General features: G+C 38.0%; 1 protein-coding gene across 2 annotated transcripts in view; it reads right to left on the reverse strand.

Annotated features, from left to right (window-relative positions):
- Positions 1-23,357, reverse strand: part of EEA1 (early endosome antigen 1) — a 73,685-nt gene that overhangs the window by 40,890 nt on the left and 9,438 nt on the right. The window contains exons 3-10 of one of the 2 annotated variants that reach the window (XM_032687827.1): positions 21,421-21,543; positions 10,644-10,771; positions 6,847-6,901; positions 6,645-6,710; positions 5,776-5,815; positions 4,866-4,973; positions 4,661-4,782; positions 2,793-2,948 (exon numbers count right to left, since the gene is read on the reverse strand). In XM_032687827.1, the coding sequence (XP_032543718.1) occupies positions 2,793-2,948; positions 4,661-4,782; positions 4,866-4,973; positions 5,776-5,815; positions 6,645-6,710; positions 6,847-6,901; positions 10,644-10,771; positions 21,421-21,543 (798 nt within the window). The remainder of the gene's footprint in view (positions 1-2,792; positions 2,949-4,660; positions 4,783-4,865; positions 4,974-5,775; positions 5,816-6,644; positions 6,711-6,846; positions 6,902-10,643; positions 10,772-21,420; positions 21,544-23,357) is intronic. The other variant, XM_032687829.1, reaches the window with a different exon arrangement.

A 23,357-nucleotide genomic window follows, 5' to 3' on the forward strand; every position in this document is an offset into this window, starting at 1 on the left:
CTCAAGGCCCTTCACCATCTTCACTGACCTCCTTTGGACACTCTCTAAGAGCTTAATATCTTTCTTACATTGCAATGCCCAAAACTGCACACAATATTCAAGGTGAGGCCACATCAGTGCAGAGCAGAGTGGGACAATCCCCTCCCTTAACCAGCTGGCAATGCTTTGCCTGATGCCCCCCAGGACACGGCTGGCTTCCAGGGTGCCAGTGCCCTCCTGGCTGCCAGGGCACTGCTGACTCAGATTCAACTTGCTGTTGACCAGGACGCCAAGGTCCCTTTCCGTGGCACTACTTTCCAGCATCTCATTCCCCAGTCTGTACGTACATTTGGGGTTGCCCCATCCCAGGTGCAGAATCCAGCGCTTCCCCTTGTTGAATTTCATATGGTGATTGCCCAGTCCTCTAATTTGTCGAGGTCTCTTTGCAGGGCCTCCCTGCCTTTGAGGGAGTCAGCAGCTCCTCTCAGTTTTGTATTGTCTCCAAACCTGCTTAGTATCCATTGCAGTCTGGCATCCAAGTCATTCATGAAGATGATGAAGAGCACTGGGCACAAGATAGAGCCCTGTGGAACCTCACTAGTGACAGGCCGCCAGTCTGATGTCACCCCCATTCACTGTTACCCTCTGTGCTCGACCCATGAGACAATTGCTCCCCCATATGATGTGTTCACCCAGCTGTGTGCGGGACATTTTAAGAAAAGTAGAAAAGTTTTCACTACTATGACTTTGAGTAATTTTTATTTTCTTAAAAAGTCTAACCTGTCACTTTACATTGACATTTATTTTGAACATGTCTTAGGCTATTGTCACCATATGCTGAAATTAAGCAGACAATAACACTTCTGAGAAGAACCAGACTGCCACCGCTTACCATGTTATCCCACATAGCAACTTGGTCTTCTCTGGTTCACCTTACATTCTGATGATACTACACAGCTATATGATACTATCATAACTGCTGCAATGTAGTTTATAATCCTTCCATACATCTAAGACTTCTTATATGATACATCATAACAGCTAGGGGCATCCCACAGCCTTCTCCCCCATCTGCTGTTATACTTCCAGGGGACTGAAAAAGCCTTCTTGTCTTTTTTCGTGTTAAAGGTTGCACTTGATAGCTACATTTTAAAATGGCTGTTTATGTCAAAACTTAAATATACCTAATTTGGAGGAACAGGAGTAATTCATGCTTCTGTGAAAATGTTTTTAAGATGAAAGGTTTTTGTTATGCCCATGTCATTTTGTCTTCGCATGAAAACTAAATATCCAAAACTACAAAAAGACTAAAAAGACAGTATTCTGAAATGAAACTTGAATTCTGCAGCATAGTTGTGGGATCTCACAGTTAAAACCAAATCACAATTATGCAGCAACTTACATGGCCACATACTACATTACATTCATAATGCCAACTTGATATTCCTTTTTAACATCTGATGAAGCGCTTGGCATACATAATTTTAACTTGAAAACAATGGTAGATTCATGTTTAGTACAATACTGTACATATTGTACATACTGTATTGTACATACTGTGCAAACTGTATAATTCCTGGAGCTAAACATACCTGTTGGGGGGTGAGACAGAAAGAGTTTGGAATAATACCCAGCAATATTTCTCTAAAGCTCTACAGTGCAAATGAAGAAATAAAAAGTTAAAACTTCAGTTCTGAAATCTAGGGCACATGAAACCCCAGAATAAAGTACATCAGAAATTCTTCATATCCACAAATCTCAACAGGACAGAGAATACTAGGAGTCCTAGAGAAACCCTAGGCATTCCTGCATGTAAGCTGGAGAATTTTGCAAGGACCCCATTTTAAGAGGGACCACAGCTCTGCACTGACAAGTTTTGCTGGCATTGCTGCATTGGTAGGGGACAACAGAAGAGCTAGGGGGCAAAATTAAAAGGTCTCAAACACAGCTGACAGTCTTCTGTGAAGATTGTAACACTGTCAAGTCATCCACCAGTAAAACTGTATCAACCAACCCACCAGTGAGGTGCAACAACACCTAGCAAGAGAGGTATGGATTTAGCAACTCCTAAATAGAATAAATTATAGGTTAGATAAAAGCCTATTTTGTGATACTGTATGTTTATTAGGATTTCTTGACATTACATCTGTCAGAGAGGTAGGCGGGGGTATATGTGCACACAACAAATTTTTCCCTTACACACAAAAATATTCCTCCATTAAATAATAGGTGTAAAAAGGCCTCCCCTCTGAAAGGAAAAACAAGGAAAAAAGAATGAAAATCAGTTTACAATATCCACTGAGATGTTTAAATCTTGTGTAAGTTCAAGAATTACATACATCCTATAAGCATATTGAAATTATCATCCATCTTGTGTTAATCTTTTTTTAATGTATTTTAACAGCCTCGCATTCATTTGCAGGCACATCAACTCAAACATTAACCAAACTCACCATTTTCAGTAACAACTGTTTTTATCTGCATGTATCTCAGTAAGAGAAACAAGCCTTTGAATCACACAGGTATTGCTCTATTTCTCTCTCCCTGCAGAAAGAACACAGTTCCACTGGGTTTCTTCCATTGCTATTGGGATCTTGTAATAACATTTTATGCCAAAAAAAGGTTTTGCAATAAAAAGCATGAGGGCTTTTGGAGATTAAATATTGACAGAATTATGCAATTTACTGTCTATTAGATAAATGAGAAGATTCAATTAAGAAAAAGAGTTTTTCATAATGATTAAGCAATATATTCCATTTTCATATGATAATCATGATAAAGCTAGAACACACATCTTTAGGTATGATTATTACCTCTGAGTTAGCCTGCTCTGCCTGCAAGTGCTTGCACTCATCTTTCAGTTTTTCAGATTCTCTTTCACGTTCCAGAGTCATTCTATCCATCAACGTCTGAACTTGTACCAGCTCTTTTTTCAGAACTGCCACATCTTCCACACCAGGCCTTTGTAGCTGAAAGGTTGAATAGCAGTGAGCAACATAATGTTGGCAGACATGCTTCCAGTGTCAATGTAATTTCTAAAAATCTATCAAATCATCAATTTATAGACAAGATGACATACAAAGTATTACAGCTAGGCTGAGGGGAAAAAAAAAAAAGAAAAAAAAGAGATAAGAAACCCCCCCCAGAACAAAACCACAGAGGAGTACTTATCAGCCCCAAAGGAAACAGGACCTTAAGGGTTGGTTTTCCGTTTTTGCCTGCTAAACTTTGAACTTTTTGATTGATTTCAACCAAATCTGACAAATAGAAAAATGTCCCAAAGATTAAATTTCTGTAATTTTTATGTATGTAGATGGTTAGATACAGGATACTGCCTTATCTTCCAGAACTGTTTCAGAAAATCACAAGAACAGAAAACAAAAGGGTAGCTGAAGGAAATGTCTTGAAGACACCATCAGATATGCCTCATACCAAACCCACAGGTAAAATCTGTTGGTAATTGCATCTAAAGCACCATAACATCCCTCAACATGAAGTGCTATGGAGGGAAAGGAGACGGAAGGCAACTATGAGCACTGAAGAAAGCAGAGAAAAGGAGTACTGGCATCTCTAGAAGAGAAAAGGTACAGGAAAAGGATAAGAATGCAGAAGGAAAAGGGAGGACAGGAAACAACTGAACAGAGAGGAATGGATAGGTCCAGCATCTGGGAATGGCCAAGAAGCCCTTCAGGGCACTCAGCTACAGGAAAGAAGGGGATAAACAAGTCCTACTGTCCTCCAGAGTCTAAGCAGTAGCTTAGTGGGTGAAACTAGGAACTTCCTTTCACTACTTGTTTAGAAGTGGCCCAACTTGCTGAGTCACCGGGATTGCTCCCTGGAGCCATGGCTGTATATAAAAGTCAACAGGAGCCAAAATCCTACAATACACACACATCAGTACTATCAGCCAAGCACAAGAGGGACAAGATTAACATAGGCATGATGATGACAGCTGCCAGTCTTTCAGCCACCATGTCACAAAACACCTCTCTGAGCACTTCTTACAAATGCAGCTGTCCAAGGACAGCCAAAGCATAACCTCATGGAAAAAGGGTGATCTAAAGATTTGGAAGTCAGCAATACCGTGCTCCACGTACAGGCCTGCACAGCACACCTATATGCGTAATACCCTGCAAAAATGCTAAACAGTAGAGCATCACAGTCTTAAGCTGTGCCAGGGGAGGTTTAGGTTGGATATTAGGAAGAAATATTTTACAGAGAGGGTAATCAGACATTGGAATGGGCTGCCCAGGGAGGTGGTGAATTCACCATCCCTGGAGGTTTTTAAGATGAGACTGGGTGTGGTACTTAGTGCCATGGTCTAGTAACCACAGTGGGGTTGGATCAAGGGTTGGACTTGATCTCAGAGGTCTTTTCCAACCCATTTGATTCTATGATTCTATGATTCCATGATTCTATGATCAGACAAGCAGACTATAATATAATGAAGGGTAAATTCTAAAATATGACAGAAAAAATATATAGTTTCTCACTAGAAAAACACTGAAAATGTAGATCAGTGAAACAGATCAGAAACAATGGTGTTCTGAACTTTTTTAGACCACAAGCAGACATATCCTAGTACAACAGAGTTTGACTGCTTTAAAACTGTGTTTACAAGCATTTAAGTATACCCCTCCCTTGACTTGAAAATAAAAAAACATTAATATGATGTGAATACCAGCTCTGTCTTTAAGTCTTCCACTGTACTTCTCTCTTTCTGCAGTTCTTGTCTCAGGTTTGTTACTTTCTGTTCTGCACCTTCCCGAAGGCTGATTTCTTCATCATACTTTGATTTAAGATCTAGTAAGAAGGAAGTTGAATAAATCCCTTGCACAAGTTGCACAAGTAAAGGACAGAATCAGACCTGATATTAATGTACTTACCCACAATTTCAGTGGCCAGTTGTGCCGCTTTTTGCTCAAATAAGTCTTTCATTTGCTTAATGTTAAAATTTTCTACTTGGATCTCTTCTAGTTGCCGTTCTAATGATTCTATTTCCATAAAAAGAACAGTATTATTTTCTAGAAGAGTTAGGAAGGACAATACAGTTCCTCATGCCCATGACTAACCACAACAGGTAAATATGTAATCCAAAATCCCTTAACGTCCAATCAACTTAGCAAAGTGAACAACTTTACTGAAGTTAAATATCTACAAGCATGATGCTGGAACCTGTCACTAGTTGAGTGCTCTGCAGGATTAAGTACATATTGGTTTTCACTGGTCACAAACAGCCCTTCAGATCACTGCAACATGCTGCTGAATTCCAAGCCCTGAATTGTGCTTAAAAGTTTTAATCAATATCGGTCAAATAGTTTATGTACACATAGGGAAAACGTTATTCTATGAGTGCCCCATGGAGAAAAACGTAGAGCAAAAATTAGTGGTCTGCAAAATAAAAACAAATTTAATTGTTTTCTTTGATAGTAATGAGTAAGAAAAACACTAAACAAAACCACTCCTGACAAATGCTATGGTTTAAATATCTGATTGCTTGAATATATAGTGATTAAAAAGCTGTTCAAAATGACTCACAAGTACTGCTGTCAGAGTCAGGAGAACTCTTGCCTTGCTTTTAGAAGTTTCAAACCCTGAGCGTCTGGAACATTTCCCCAGACTACTGCTTAAGATAGATAGCTCTTGATAGCTCTTACAGTGAACTTTTTTTTTGCTGGTAATTGTACCATTACAGCTTTCTAGCTCTTTAATGTACCAAAAGTGCTATTATACCTAAGTTACACCAAAAGAAATTGCAAAACAGTGCAGAAGTTAATATAATAAAATGTTAGCCACCTGTAGATGTAGCTGTTGTCAATCCATCAGACTTAGAATCCTTAAGAAAACAGAATAAATGCACCATTAGACAGTAAGAATAAAAACTACTACTTCCAAAGTTCATCCAGTTTTTGGAAAAGACAGGGAAAGCACTTCTGTGCTCAAATACTGCACAGCAGTATAAAAATACCTGATTTTAAACAGTTATATCTGGAAGACTGGAAAAGACTTTTCATTTCGTATATCACTACACTATTAAGGTTTCCACTTGCAAAATTCCAGTAACAATCCCCTCCCCCTCCCTTTCCTCATTATAGAAATCTGCCCTAAAAACAGAGGTTACAGATATCTTTAAGTACATTCTAAGAAGGTATTCAGTCAGAAAGCAATTTCTGAGGTTTGTAACTATCCAGTATCTAAATAGCTCATAGTAATAAAAGAAGTGAGAGCTTCCTTTAGGGCACAACAGACCACAGTTTGTCTTGCCTTGTTTATTGAGCTCATCTGGATACCTATAAAATCCCACTGCTGTTTTCCAAAAGTTCTTACAAGAAAGATTTCACTGCCCTTTCTCATAAACGATGAAACACCACATTCAATTTATTTTATTTAATAATCTAAGTTCTCAATAAGCCTAACAGAAGGAGAAGTCTGAACTGAATTTGTAGTGAGTAGCATGGAGGAATCATTACCTATTCTGACTTTGTTCTTCACATTTATAAATACAGTTACGTTGTGGAGAGATAACTAGCTTTGTTTTACCAAGAACATGTCAATATTTAAATTACAGAACTAACTAAATCAGGCCACGTGCCTTACAAAAATGGTATTAATCTTCAATGTCAATGCTGATGATAAACCTGCTTCAAGTATTTTAAAGCAATTACTTGCTGCCGCTGCCCCTGCAATTTCTCTAGTTCTTTCTTCAGCTCTTCTGAATACCACCTCTCCTCCTGGGGGGGGGAATATAACAACAAAAACAAAAAAAAGAAGATGGGAAGAGAGAACTATAAATTCGGTTGCTTAGGACAGTGGGACACTTTGCAATTTGAAACAAAGAACCAAGTGCAAGTAAAATACATTTCCAACCTTCAGCGAAGCTTGCAAGTCTTGGACTTCTTGTCGGAGCAGTGATACTTCATCTCTGAATAAATATATCCACAGAGTGGAGAAAATGAATACAAAGTGGTTATATTTTGTCAATTACATACAGGTTATAATGTGTGTTAAGTAACTGGACTGATAGCCATGTACCACCTAAATATAACTTACATAATTATGAATAGGTATTTTTAGATTTTTTTGAAACTTGGAACAAACCAGACTAATATCACTTTGCATATCACTTGAAAAATGCTAAACATATTAACTGGATAAAGATACAAAAAAGGTCTCATGAAAACAGAATGTAAATCCAAATCAGTGCATCAGTTCAGCCACATGAGTTCAGAGTAACAAAGCTGTGCATTGGAACATTTAACGGTTTTGCATGCCTCTTTACAAAAAGGACAGATTTATTCTCCTTTACTTCCCGTATCATGTAAAGAAATATTGGTAAGTGACAACATGCTGTCTTACCCCTTCTAAAATATGCAGTTATGTAATTTTTCATCCACATGGTAATTTGGTATGCCCGGCAGACACATTTATTTAATGGTCTGAATACTTAAAGCCCAAGAATTTTAAATTCTCAAATTTCATACTCAAGCCTCCAGCCATGCAAGAACACAAGATCCATGGCTACAACTGTTACTAATTGATTCACACAGCACCCTTCAAAATCACAAGTCTCCTTACAGAATTGCACAATGACACATATAAGGATAATGCATTACTGAGATACAGCCACTCCAAATCCAGAATACAAGTGCCATTAATATAATGAAAAAATACTCCTTATTTTTTGCACAGTGGCAACATACAGAACATGTTGGTGCCAGTGCCAACAAATTCTCTCAGTTTTATATCACACAAATTTATTGCTGCTGTGTTGCATTACCCCTCCTCCACAGATGTTCTTTTAAGTTATCTCATACTTAGGAGGAAAAAAACACCAAAAGCAAGCTATTTCTTAGCTAAACTGGTAACAAATAGATTCAATCCACATCAGCCTATTAACAGCAAGTCAGGATCATCAAATAGCAAGTGAAACGCATGCACTTGAACCAGTAGAGCAAGAACTCCAAGGCAGACCAATTTTAACAACAAAACAAACATGGGATATTGGGAGATTTATTTTTTCCAGAAGAAAATTTTGTTATGTACATATTATTCTGCCAGTGTGATACATTCACTAGAGGTTTACAAATACAACTTTACTGAGGCAGGTGTAGCTGTAATCCAAAACCCATACACTGGTTGTGGGTGGAGAAGAGGGAGCAGCTTTCTTACCAGTACGAATAAGTGAATCAGATAATATTCACATCTAAGATTATAAATAATGTCTCAGGAAAGTGAAACAGTTAACTATATTGAAATCAGGCTGAATATATACCAGAACTGCAATACGAAAGCATTTAAATGCTCTGGTCTTTGCAGTAGATTAAAGGGTTTGAGTCATATAAAACTAGTTTGTAGTAGAGGGGAAGTAGGAGGGGAGGAGAAGGGAAAGAAAGAGTTTGTAATATGAGGATTCTTCTACAGAAGTTGCCTTGATATCTCCCACAAGACTTTGCTTGACAGTTTTAAGATGAAACCTAAATTCAGTTTAACTGAGCAGTGGAAAATAAATGGGTGATAATTAGTGTCAGGGATCACTACAGATATAACTTTGCTTTTCTTCCTGTCATCCAAATCCTCACCAAACCTTCTTTTCTGCTAGGAGTGTTACAATCCCTTCCTCCTCTCAGCACATCTGAGTCTTCCATCCAGCAAATCCCTACTACCTTTTCCTTATGCTCCACTCTGTTCCCCACTAGTGCCTCTATCCTATGATTGAGTACTGATGGCCTTGCTGAATTGCACTGGGGGGAATTACACGAGTTACTCTTGGCACTTAATCATGGTAGTTTATTGGGGAGGGGGAGGAAGAGGACACTATGTAATTCATACTACCTAACTTTCCCTATTGACTAAATAGGGAATTTCGCTCCCAGTCTTGGTCCTATGAATTACACATAAGCTTCACTCATTGAGAGCTAATGGAGTGGCTCCCTGCTGCAGGTTGCAATATTTAATATGGAATTCCAAGTCTTGGAAAAACATGCTTATGTTGAATGAGAGTTTTCTCAAGAAAGCATAGAACTGAGAAGCATTAAAGAATGCCACACTAATAGGAAAATATAGCTCATGTGTTACACAATGGCTCTCACTAGATTCCCTTCACTCCATTAAAACTCCCTGACCTTGTCCACTTTTCCAATTATGTGAGAGTAAACAAAACCACTTGTCCTTAAACTGTCAAGAGCCAGGAAAAAAAAAATAAATTTCACCAACCAACATCTGGTTGACATTGGAAACTTGCAAGCATAAAAACAAAAAGTACATATTTCATAAACTATATAAACAATATAGTTATGACCAATAATTCCCCCATGTGAATGCTATTATCCTACTAAACTATCACCTCAGGTCTAAGTTGTAATACTCCAAAAAGGCTGAAACCAGACAAAGAAGAAATATTCATTCTTGAATAAATGTGCACATCAGAAACCCAGTATGACTCCACTAGTACCCCATCATTTGGTCCTATATAAAGGCCTAATTCTGATTTCTTTTGTCGCAGCAGCTGACAGAGAAGGCAGCTACCCACAAGGAAGGAGCCATCCACGCATGAAGACAAGACTTCTGCTCATGCTGGCTCCTACTGGCTTGCCAGCTCTGCACAATACTGGGGAGATACGGATCTGCATCTGGATAAACAACTGAAATATGTCACCTTCCACACTCTATTATCACCAAAGAAACACCCTTTCTTGAGTTAGTTACATAAATATAGGTATTTCTTACAATGTAATTATCATTTTGGGTCACATTTCTGCTAGTGACAAAATATTTGAACTGTCTACTTCCCAACATCAGCAGAAGCCACAGGGTTGTGATGTGTACCTCTGTGCTGCCCACTCTGACCCTCCTATGTAAAAACTGAGAAAGAGTCTGGGGGAGTGTCACCATGGACTGTTATTTACAACAGTGCAAAACGAGCAGTGAACAGAAAAAGAACTAGCAGGAAGCAAAAGGAAACTTACATAAATTTTACCTCCAAGAGAAACCTTCCCAAACCAACACAGGTAGACTACATAGTAAAACATTTCCAGGGAAGGTTTCACGTTATCAGTTCCTGCTCTCAAAAATAAAACGACCTGATATGCTTCCTAGGGATATATTTAACAATACAGTTTTGACCAAACAATTAAATAAAATAAATTAGAAAAGATTTCTAAAGAACAGCATGGAGTTTCTGAAACACATAAGGCAGATTAGAGGCACAGACAGAAACTTCTCAGATTTGCAAATAACTAGGTAATAAGGGAAACTATTTAGGCAAATACTGATGTTGTAATTACCCAGTAAGTACCCTACCTTGTCCTCCCCCACCCTCAGATGATGATATTTCAGCTCTATGTCAGAAGTTAGAAGGAACCTTTAGTTTTTCTGCCACACTTGTAAAAATCATTCTGGTCTGTAATATTGCATTGTCAGCTGCATCAGAAACAGGTGACTTAATTAATATCATGAACATGTCTATCTGATTTTCATTTATTTTCAGATCCATATCAGACAATGTAAGTTTCAAGCTGCTTTTTAATTCTAGTTGGAAAAATAGGGCATGAACGTTTAAATAGTTGACTATATAAGTAAGTGTTCAAATAAATACAGCCTTCAGTGTAATCAGAAGCAGCTCAACACTGATACAAAAGCACACGCACAAATGAGTACTGTTTCACCTTTCCGGTGACAGATGACTTTCCCCTCCATGAGTTGAATCAATGCCAGAATTATGAACTGCTTCATAGTGTTTGAACAGCTCCTCAGCTGATCCATGAGACTTCATACAAAGAGGACAAATAAAGCCCTATTATAAAAAGGGAAAGAAAAACAAACAAAAAAAGATGTGAAATGCAATTTTTTTTCCCATCTTACTTTTACACAAAACCGTAAATTTTGTTTGCGTACCTAAAAAGTAGCAAATGCAATTTTTAAGATTCATACTAATTCTTTCATGCTCTGATAACAGTTTTGGCAACTAAAAAGTTAGAAAATAGCTACAAAAGTCATATCCCATTATTCAGTGAGGTTTTTTTCCCCAACAGCATTACATACTAGCAATAAAACTTGCTTTAGAAGTCATTTCAGAAGGACTGCTCTGCAATTTCTTCTCCCCCAACAAAACAATTTTCCATACAACTTTTCATAAAATCACGTTCTTCTTCCAAAGAGAAGGTAGCATTTGGAGTTTGGTCTTTAAAAGAGAGATATAAAAACCCACTCTAAAGCACTGTTATTCATACACATATTGACATCATATTGAAACTACTGATTTTAATATGGGCCAGAAGACAGAACCACATTTTACCTTGCATGGAATTAATTAGTAAATCCAATTCAGATAAATACCACTTCAAGAAACTCAGATTTCTACAACCTTAAGAATCAGAAATCATCCATTTTCTTTCCAGTATATATCCTGCAAGCTTACCAGAGTGGGAATTTAGCAGATCGATGCCCTTGTTCTACCCATTAGCCCACAGACAAATGAAAAGAGTTATGTACCTGTTTATGTATTTCTAAACATTTTTGGAGCATCCAAGCTACCACTTATCAGAAGTACCATCCATCTCATTTTTTACAACTTATCACATCTGGTGTTGACTGCTGGACTTTGTCCTGGTGTCTTGCTCATTTGGTTATCAAGTCAACTCCGACCCAAATTCCCATTTACACTTCAGCCCATACGCAACATGGTAGCAACACTAAGACCTTTCAGAGTGAGAGTAAAAAATTGAATCCCACGTTAAAGGCTCCCTGTAATTCCAAGCTGTTCAAAGAGAACCTCATGTAAGTGAGGTCGCTGTTTCTTCAATGTTTTTTAAGCCCCCCTGTTTCTTTAATTCACTTCAGATACGAATTTGTACATTTATGTGTTATCCTTAAGTCCACTACAAACTGTAGCACACTCCAACGCTAAACTAAAGCTCTCCATTATCCAAAACAAGAGTGGGATTATCACACTTCACTTAACCTAGGCTGTCATACAACTTATGAAGGACACATGAAGAGTTCTGACATTCCTTTTCTGCTCTTAATTTAGTATTTGGATGTTAATAGAGAAGACACAGAACTTTAAATATTAGCACAAAGTGGACATACTGAATGTGTATGTTGACAACCACAATAGCACTCATTTTTTAACTTGACATTCACAGTGTTTTGTTTCACTAGTTACCAAGAATTCAACAACCAAACTTACATGGATTTAACCTGGGAAAACTATCATGTTCAGCCAGTCAAACATGACTGCAGCTCTGAACAGGGTCTTTATAACTTCTATTATTTATTTAGTGTTTCAGAAATTAATTACTAAATACAGTTGCTTATCAAGTTCACCACATATCATATTGAAGACTGATATACCAAACAAAACAGTGTACGCCTTCCTAAGCAGACGACAGGCATTTAGCCTTAACAACCATTTTGCAGAGTTGATCGGCACAGTTTCACTGCAGATTAAACCAAGTTAACTCACATATAGATACACATGCCAAAATGGCTACAGAAAACTTGTTTAGCTACTAGGCACCCAGTAATGTTTATCTGATAGAATTAGCATACGATGCCAGTGACAGTCACTCTGAGTGAAAGAACCAGAGCAGTTTCCTGGCATACAGCAATGGTAAGGAATGATAGGAGGGGTCACAAAATAAGGACATGGGTTTTTTTCCTAGTATGTCAGTCAGAAAGCAATCAGTCTCATAAAATGACAGTGCAACAGCATCCTTTTGGGATGAAATGCTACCAAGCAGTTCTCAGAACTGTATTTAGTTTCCCAGTGATGGAAAGGTCTGCTGCTCACAGAGAAAAGCAAATATTCCTCATAGCATCAGTAAGTGTATCTAAAAAGAATGAATGCAGAAAATCACTCTGGCCTCTGTTTCCTTTTGCCCTTCATTGCTTTTCATTTAAACAGCAAAATCTGTTTCTCTGCTTGGATTTTTTTTGTGGTTTTATTGTGGTTGGAGTTTATTCTGTAGAAAGAAGAGGCCTGGAGAAGAGGAAACAATAGATTACATGTGCAATTAGCCCAAGGGGACAGCAACCGTTCATCTCAATTATTAGGCAAAGCCAGCCAAGATTTTTCAGGCAGGCAGGCAGATCTGAAGGCAAGGTCCACAAGGACAAGGGGCCACAGGCAAAGCAGAACTCTGGGAACGTGTGTAGCTGGGAGCTTGCAGGGTGGATGAGAGCTCTCGGGAGGCAGACATTGCTCTCATAAACAGAGCAGGGAAGAATGAACAAAACCTCCTCCTCTTGATGCTAGAAACTGCCTTCCTCTCACACAGGCAGGGATAAAAAATGCATCAGCCACCAGTCCCTGCCTCTCCACCAGCACAGCCATGATCACGGCTGGCCTCAGCTGTTGCAGTCAGCACTGGGTTACAGCTCTCACACGCAGCCTTAATCTAACGTCGCTTTTTACAGAGGTCTAACATACAAGCTTTAACAGAGTAAGGTGTCACCCTTCTGCAACAGGGCATCCTTGCCACAGAAAATGTCATCCTTTCTGCACAGAGATGGAGTGGGCAGGAACACAGGTTCCTACAGCTCAAGGCACCACTGTTCACGCATCAGAGCCTTAAACTGTACAAACCCAGAACTCAGCTGCATCTCATAGGCCGATAATAATCAATGTCAACTCTGATGTTAGCAGCAATAATTCAGTTCTCTTTAGAGTAAGAAAATCAGAATCATCAGGATCTTCCTAGGCACCAGGCAGTAACAGGCAGAAGTGTAAAGATTTCTTGGGCCTGCAACTATCAGTGCCAGGTGACAATCTTGTTTGGAAAATTGGATTGGTGGGTCACTTATATTCTCTCTTAAAAAAAAAATTAAATACAGCCATAAAAGTATCTCTCAGTATCATCTTGAGATGAACTTTGCAAACATGTGCAAAAGCATATTTTACTATTCTAAAGACAAGTGTGTGAGAAGAAACCTGACAGTCTGAGATGCTTAAATTTTGTGAACATTTCTGTCAGTTTGCAGCAATTTATATCAAGTGCAATATATTCCTACTTTGGGACCATGCCTGTCCTGGATAAAGAGGAGATTCTGTACCTACAACCATGAGATGTAATACTGGTCATCACAGCCTGGGGGGAAGGAGCTGAGGCATCCTTTCCAATAAGACTGCATGTGGATCCTTACAGACTCCTTTACAGAAGAAGCAAGCATGAGAGCAATGTATCTTGTATTTTGGTAGGTTTCCTTTTAACACGCACTTAGGAATTACTTTGCATAAAGCACAGCCACAGAGAAGTGAAAGGCACTTCATATTCTTCATTTAATAAAGGCAAAGACATCACTTATAGCCCCTTCAGTGCTACACTCTAACTCATAACTCCCTAACTGACTTTTCTAGCTGGGCTTTATCTTTCACTTTATATAGGGAGAAAAGAGCCTAAAAGAAGTTAAAGGAGGATTACTTGGGTTTTATTTTTAAAAAGAGATCATCTTTTTACGAGGAAATGACTATTTATTGAATTTAAAGATTTTTACAGATGCCTGTCAGTTAACAGAAAAAAAAAAATAAACCCACATGCACTAGTTTTTATCAGAAAAAAGTTCTTGAGATCACCACAGAATTTCTGAAGCAATACCAAGCAAGAATAGTAAAAAGAAAAGGCTTTCAACCCAAAACCCCATACACGTGCAAAACCAAGCAACTAGGAGTCAGCACACAACTTAATGCTCTAACAGCCCCTGGCCCAGAGGTCAAGGCATTCCAATGAGAATGAGTGAGATGCTAAACTTCATATTGCAATTCTGCAATCCCAAGGAAATGTTTCTCTTTCAGGTGGATGCCTATGAGCCATGCCCAGTATCAAGCATCACCACAGCACCACACTGTTCATAGTGGGACAGGCCTTCCTCAGTGCAAAGACTCCAAAACACACATGGAGTAGAACAAAAATTGCTATATAGAAGTTTTGTAGGAAATTATCTTGCCTCAGCTTGAGTTATAAGGCAAAATTTCACCAAAGACCTCAGACTCCATGGAAGCACCAGAAGCTTTTTTACCTGCCTTTCTCAAGATAAGACTTACAAATAAGCCCAAAGAAGAAAAAAGCTACTTTTCCCCTCTACTAGTTAAGATTTACTTTCAGGTTTGATAAAGTTAAGCTTCTCAGTGGTCTATTTCCTTAAAGGCATACGAGGTAAATGACTTCTTTCCGGTACCGTTAACATTTGTATGAATCATTAAGACAGCATTCTTCGGGAAGTCTGCCAGGATGCTAAAAGCAACATCGGAAGGAAACTCTTGCTACAAAAACTAGCAGGTTTGGGTTTGGGTTTTTTTGGTGGGTTGGGTTTTTTGGGATTTGTTGTTGGTGGTGGTGGTTTTTTTAATTGTACCAACATACCTTTCAGGGCTATTAACTGTTGGGAGAACATTGGCCTACCGCATTGAAACATATTGCCCAGCAGCAGCAGCATAGACCCACAGGCAGACAAGCACATAACCAGAACGACTGCAGACTACCCTAGAGATCTCCTAATCCTCACACTATTTTAAAACTGATTCAGAAATAGTTTATGTAACAGAAAAGTTAATGGATAGGATTGAATGGATTCTGGTTTTTTGTCTTCTCCTTATATTACTCCATAGGACTAGTGGTCGTAGGATTGGCTGTGTAAAGAAGTACTTTCTAAAGTTTCAGCCTTTTGAGATTATTATCTTACTTTTAATGATTTTTTCAACAGGCTGAAGGCTCCTAATTGAGATTTAAAAAAAAAAAACACAACTATTTACATGTAGATGTCTACTCCCCAATCACTACCGATGCAGAGCTATTCAACACAGTTAATGGAGCAAGAAACTAGTGACCTGACTTAACAAATGTGTATACCATAGGTAGGGTCAGTATAACCACTACCAGGGCTCCATCATCGGTAACTGGAGCCTGAGATACCTACATATAGATGCCAACTGCTCCTTTTTTCCCCAGAGCTTTAATAAAATGGTCTTTGTAAAGCTAATATGAAATCTTGTCTTAAGTAATTAATGAATGAAAGCACAGTTTACTCAAGGTTCCTTTTTCACAAATTAAAACTGGAGTTATCTGGCAGAAAGATGACACCTCTTGAAGGACAGTCCCATGGGCAAAACAGTTTTTACAGGATGGAATTCAGATGAGCTCATGTCATTGGAATCCAAGAAAAAAGGTACCCTATCTAACTTTTAAAGTCACAGCCACAGCAACTCAGTTTCCTCAGTATTTTCTTGCAATATCTGATGACAGTGTAGTCAATCCCATTTTAATACTGCATAGAATTGAACAAGTGGTCCCATCTAGGCTTCTATGATTGCTGTTGATCTACAGCTGTGTGTGGTAGAGAGCATTATAGCAAAAATAGCGCACACAGAGCTTGATTTACTAATGCAAACAGAGCTTCTGTAACATCTTGAATTTTTAATCTAGCAATTATGTCATAAGTCAAGCTTAAAGAACTGTGGAACTCTACTGTTTTCCACTGAGAAGTCAATTTCATTTCACAAATGTTCTTCTTGGAAAATATTTAAGTACTGTGGTGAACAACAAAAAAAACCCCAACCCATGCCCCCAAAAAAACAAACCCCACACCACAGAATTTCAGTATAATTGATACTTTTACCATATGGAAAACATTCATGATTATTCTACCATATACATGCTATAGGAACAGCTTAGCCCAAACCAGCATGCACTTTAGCACACTTGGCATTCACATGACCAGGCTTTAAATTTAAACAGATTTGAGTATCTAAGTTTCATCATTGACCTTCCAGAAACACCAGGTCAGCACCCAAGGTTACAGTCTGTTTCCAGTGAGCTGCATGAATAAAAAGCCAATAGCAGTGATTCAAGCCCAGAGCTATAACACCTTCCAGCCGTGACCTATGTTTGCCTATCTCTCAGATTCCAGACTTACATTAGCGACTCTCATGCAACTGTATTGGTACAATAAGCTGTATGTTGTGAATAAAGTCCAGCATGTTTAAAAATCTGAAAGTAAGCACACCATTCATGTTTTTTTCCATTGCAGGTGAACCTCCACAATCTTCCCCAATACCAGATACACATATTCAGCAACACTTAAATAGGAAGTCTGAGCTAAAACTCAGATATTCTTCAGTTACACAGTGATTTAAAGACTGAAAGATTTTACATGACAGAAGGTTAGAAACTCTATATACTTACGGCCAGAAGGCAAAACCATACTGATATTGTAGAGCTGAAAGATGCATCAACTAGTTTCTAGATTTTATTTCCCAAATATATATCAAAGCAATTAACTGAATCTTCAGGAAGTTCTCAGAGGCAGATTAAACTGTCTGCCTAGACAGCAAGGGCAAGACCACATTTCACAATTTGTTTCAGAATGCTTACATATTGATTAAAAGAAAATTATGAGATATTTTAAGTTAAAGAATAAATAAATTAGGTCACTCCCCAGGTCATTCTCCTTACATATTGTTAAAAGGACAACTGACATTTTTTCACTTCTTTCACCAGAAAAAGCCCTTTCCTCTGTGTTTACGTAAACAGTAAGATGACAGTGGCTTCCTCAGATAACATCTTTATTTAATCACCAGCAAAGTAGGTAAAAATGTCCTGCAGTCCATTTCAATTTTACAAGTAAGTATTCACATTTCTGGACAAAGAGAACAATGGTATATTGCTAGTTTATTTTATACCAGACTGTAGAACTGATGTCTTCCTGGAAAAACAGGTGGATTCCTCCTGAGGAGAACAGAATCCACATAATTTCTATTTCAGTTCTCTTCTGGTTCTATTGCTATTCATGAGTAAATCTAAAATTCTGTCACAACCTACAAGACTACAATTTTGTCATGAATTAGAAATACTAATCCAGTGGATTCTCTATTTCTTAAAGAAAAGTCACATCATGCAGCAAAGTCATATCAAATCAGTATCTCTAATTCTTCATTCTCTTAATATTATTCAGATGTTGCAGAAAGTTAATGTACTAATGTAGCTCAATCAATGATTTTTGTTCCTGTGCAAAGCAGACAAGTAGTGCTGAGGTGAAAACAGCCAGCACAATCTAATTTGAGAAGCAACTGAAAGAGAATAAAACATCATCAGTAAAGCATTGACATGATGTTCTGTGCAAATACAGTCTGCAACATTCCAAGGGCATGCATAAAAACAGAAGATTCAATCAACTGCATCTACAATAAGATATAAGTAGGGAAAAAACACCATAAAGAATGAGGGTTTTTTAAAGACAGACATAAAATCCCCACATTTTTGCATAACCAGTATACCAATTTACACTATTGGCAATTCTGCTGTGAAAAGCCTATTCAGAAAACATATCTTGCTTGTATTAGCCAAGAAATACATACTTACTAAACATCTGGAAAGTTATGAAGACTACCCAAAAGAACTGCTTAAAAATTGCCCTAAATTTAGCTCAATGGTAGGTAAGAAAACAGATATTAACAGCCTCTATATTCTAAACACTGCAGGGGTACCATACAGTGGTTGTTTTGGACGCCTCAGATAAAAACAGGACAGGAAGTCTTAAACTATGCCTCTATAACTGACTCACTGTTTAGATGTCCTGAACGTCCAACAGAGACTGTCAGGAAATGCTGGGCATGGTTTAGAAATGTATCATTCCTTTGGGAAAAAGAAAACAAAACAGAAGCCGCTACACAGCTTTTGTTAGCGACACCACTGTATACTTGAAAGCTGGGGAACAATGTTGGGGGACTTGGTGATGTGTGTGACTTCTATAAAGCATTTGTTTGGTTGAGTTGGCTATACATGGACAGACACTTGCCAACATTTTGATGGTTGTTCCTGCAGCTGAATAAGCCTTTGTCTTCTAAAGTAAGGGTTCATCAATGCCTGAGGGGCAAGGGAACATAATACACTGACATTTTCAGCAGTTATCATATGTTTCAATCCCTAGTTTGAAAAATGAGGGCTGCACAGAGCTGTTTAAGAAGATGACTATAAATCAGACTGGCAAGAAACCGTTCCTACAACAGGACATTGCAGGTGTGAAAAACAAGATCAACTCTGGATTTCGGATTTTTGTGGTGGCTCAAACCACCGCAAACTCTCACTGCATGGAGGACAGAGAGGAAGGACAAGAAGAAGAGAGAAGCAAATGACCTGACTTACTAAAATTTTCACCAGCAGGGAGGGTGTATCAGTGTTAGCAAAGAAACTATAGGCAAAAATTAAAACAAAGTAGCAATGCTTTTGTTAACCAAGTAACAATTTTTCAGGTCCCTCAAAGTGTAACAAACACTGGCCTTGCAACATATCCTATCTCCTTGCTTTAAGGAGAATGCACTGGTAAAAAAACTGAACTCTCAAGCTTCTTCAGTATTGTTTCCAATAAAATACCTTTGAACTTTTCCCAGTAGTATCCACAAGCAATAAAGCTAAACACCAGTTTAAGTAAGTCAAACCCAGCAACGTTTCATGTCTGCTACACAAGATGACACTGACAACATTATATCACTGTTATAATGCTGTCCCAGGAACAACAAATATTGAATGAAGGGTGACAACCTGGCTGTGTTGCTGTTTCAATGTGTTCGCTACAAACACAAACTATTATTTTCCATCAGCAAACAATCAGCTTTTCAGTAGTCAAGTATTTGAAAGTTTTCATACTAGCATTGACGATAGCAATTAACAGAATTCTCCACTTTTTCAATGCTTCTAGGCATGCTGATACAATAAAAGATCAAACTAGGAAAAAAAAATACATATATATTTGTCTTCTTTGTTTCTCACCCCTTACAGATATTTACTGAACCACTGTACAAAGAAACACAACAACAGGAAACAGCAACAGCCAGAAACAACTGAATTTGTATTTCATGTGTTATGCTCAATACACAAGTTTTATCAAGTTAAAAAAATGTAATCAGTTGTTGATAAGTGAAAAGTACTGACTAATGGTGGAAAAACAAAAATTCAAGGTGGGCAAGAACCCTGCAGTCATCTCCATAAAATTATGCCAAGCCCAACCAGCTTAAATAAAACAGTAACTTCTTCAGGTAATCAAACCATCTCTGATGGTTCCACAATCTACTGACACCATTGCATCAGAACGCCACAGCTTATTCAAGTACAGCACCTTATATTGTGACCAGATGATGAAGAAAGTAAAAAGCTGACTTGACCACAACAGAACACTACAGACGGTCTCTGCTTCAACAAGATGCAGTGAGGAGCCAATCAAAAGCCATACTCCAGTTGTCCTGGCTCTGAGGAGGTCCCACACCACTTCAGGAGAGCAACACAGGCCAGTTTTAGCACAGATCCTCCTCACTTTAACAGGTGACCTTTCACCCTTAAAATGACATCTCAACACTAGAATAATTGATGTATTGATGGCTTTCATCGTCTATCAGAATAACATCTCACAATTTGAAGTTTTCCTTTCAAAACTATAATGCAAATATACATCAAGTATAGGGAAGGGGAAAAGCACTACTTAGCAAATCTATACAACAACAAACACAATAAAATCATGTCACACACACAATCTAGAATAAACACTTTGATTTCAAAACTCAAAAAAATAACATTGGCAGAAAGAATGCAAAACTTCATCTCCACACAAACCCATTTAGTGCACAGCAAGCTGCCTGCCCCTAGAAGTCAAATCTACTCACTGAAGGTTCACAGCAGAAAAATATCAGATAGCTATGTGCAGCTGGAGGCTGTTAACTTAAAGAATTTAAATTCTTCCAGTTGTGCAGTGTAAAACCACACACTTTGTTTTAATTGTGTGGTTTTACACTCCACAACTGGAAGAATTTAGAAATGCACTACAATTTATGTCTATTAACTGAAGCAACCTTTGCATTTTCTTGGGGGTATAAAAATTCCAATAAGATTATGTATTAAAAATTTGGTTTTATAATTATTTTTATAATGTTGCTGCAATATAAACATGTTCAAGAAGAGAAGCTTCTGAGAGTTCATATTTCTGTCCTCTGTTCTTTTACCCAATGTACCTACCTTGCAGCAGAAATCTGCTTTAAAAAATTAACTAATAAGAGCTCAAAACATTTCTTTTCACAAAGGATGTGCAAGATCCAACACCATGTTTATCATGATACTGAGTCTTATGTGAAATAAATCAAACAAGGAAACAATCTTATTTACAAGGAAATCAAGCAAAAGCTGTTAAAAAAAAAAAAAGCATATATCAGTGACTGCAAGTCTTCCAATACTGCAAATGTCTCATGTGACAGAAAACTGCAAACCAGAAAGCTAGACAAAGATTAATTCTTCTGCTGAATCTATACTTTGGAATCATGCATAAGAGATCAAATTATGTTTAAGCAAGGAATCAAAAGAAACAATTTAAAAAGCTAACACCCAAGCCACAAGAAAAGATGTAGTAGATTCATTTAAAGCAGCCCATTACCAAAGGTATTGAAACAAAATAAACAAGACCCACACTAATATCTGGGAGGTCACGAAGCTCCTGTCTTCCTTCTGTCCCAGTGTGCTCACTCTTGTAATGTTCAGACAGATCAGTGGGAGTTACACACACTTTCATACATAGTGGACAGATGAAGCCCTGTGAAATGTATATTTGTTTTTAAGAAACTAATAAAGACCAATAAAAAAAAAGCAGTTCTAGAATCAGAACTTCAAATTCTTATGCTGGAAGTTCTCTACAATCAAAAGCAAAGTCTGTTTTCCTTTCAGAAAGATAGCTTTTGTAAACATATAATACTACAGAGAAAGCAAGAAGGAACAGTTATTAAGGACAAAATAATAAACAAATCTAAAACATGCCTTAAAAGCTAGCACCATGCTAGCTATGTGCTTTCTTGACACTCTTGTTACCCCTTCACGTGACAGACAAATAAGCTGTGTAACAATTTGTGAAAGGAGCATTACTAGGTACATCCCTCATGAGGTTTCCCATAAGGGTGTTCAGATGTTTTACAGAGAGAGGTAATGGTGGTGTGGTGAGGTTGCAGAAATATCTCTATAAATTAATAAGCAAGTTTGCAACAGCAGTAGGTGAGGCTGATGCAAACCTGTCTAGCTAACGCAGCCACATTACACAAAGAAAAGCATAATCTCACTGGTAGACTCACTGCAAGCATGGAGTATTTAGCAGATAGAGTTGCACTGGGACCTAAGCTACAAAGGTAGGACAGACTCAAATATTTCCTCCTTGGGCACATTGCACAGTGAAGAAAAGACGTATCTAGACTTGATTACGCGTCTGTGCGTGACCTGAAGTGCTGACGTGGCCACAGATTGGACTTAAACAAATTTTCACCTCTTCTTGAGCAGTTTGAACAGTCTGAATTCAGATCTACCCACTCCTCTTGTTTCATACCACAATTCTCAAAAATCAGGATTTATCTCAACCAGGCTTGAGGAGGTAGAAAACATATGAAGCTGCACAGATCTAATGTTTATTCTTCATTTGAATCTTGAAGCAATACAAATTTAGAAAATCTAGCCAAGAAATTGGAGTGAAAACAAGGTAATAGATTTCTGACTACATAATGCTGGAGAACCAAGTGGGAACATAATGATAAAACAAAGAGCGAACATTCTGCAGAGACCAACTATGGTGCTCCTGAAGAGAAGCTCCAAGAGAGACACCACCTCAAGTCAGCTGTGCAGGAAAAGGAAGACCCACAGAAAGATTCAAGTTGCATGCTGTAATGCAAGAATCTGAGGAGAATAAAAACCCATCACTAAGTGCAGAGCTCAGTTTGAAACAGACTTTGAACTTCTTTGCTAAGGATAACACCCAAATTGTAACTAATGCAACAAATGGTGGGATTATTGACAACCAAAAGATACTTTTTCTTGTTATACATGCATAACAACCAAGAGTGACAAAGCAGTTTTTGGTCTGACCCAATTTGTTTCAGTAGCAAGAAAAGCCAATGGGGCAATAGTGCAGGCACAACACCACTTTGAAATCTCATCTGACGTTAAGAAAATACTGCTGCACTAGTATTGAGGTACCTTGTGACACCCACAAGCTGTACAGTCAGTGATCTTGCAGTCATGTTAACAGAATTGTACAGTTTTAGCCAAACTTTGGAAAGAAGCAACTATCTTATTGCACATTTTCATGCCTTAATTAACTACAAAAGTATAAAGATTTTAGTCTGCAGTTTAAGAATATTTATTTGCTTCAGGGATGGCTAAATATGCATATAAAACAGATCTAGACTAAAAAAATGTGTGACATGTACAACATGCAGCAAAATATTAAGGGATGTCTGATTACACTGACTGCAATAAGGCTTCAAGAAATAAGAAATAAGCAGATGCATAGATGGAAGGAGAACAGGATTTTAAACAGCCCAGTGAAAGTTACTCTTATCTCTTATTATAGCCCAAACAGGAGTATTT

This window comes from Chiroxiphia lanceolata, chromosome 5 (genome assembly GCF_009829145.1).
Source record: "Chiroxiphia lanceolata isolate bChiLan1 chromosome 5, bChiLan1.pri, whole genome shotgun sequence".
Classification (NCBI taxonomy): domain Eukaryota; kingdom Metazoa; phylum Chordata; class Aves; order Passeriformes; family Pipridae; genus Chiroxiphia; species Chiroxiphia lanceolata.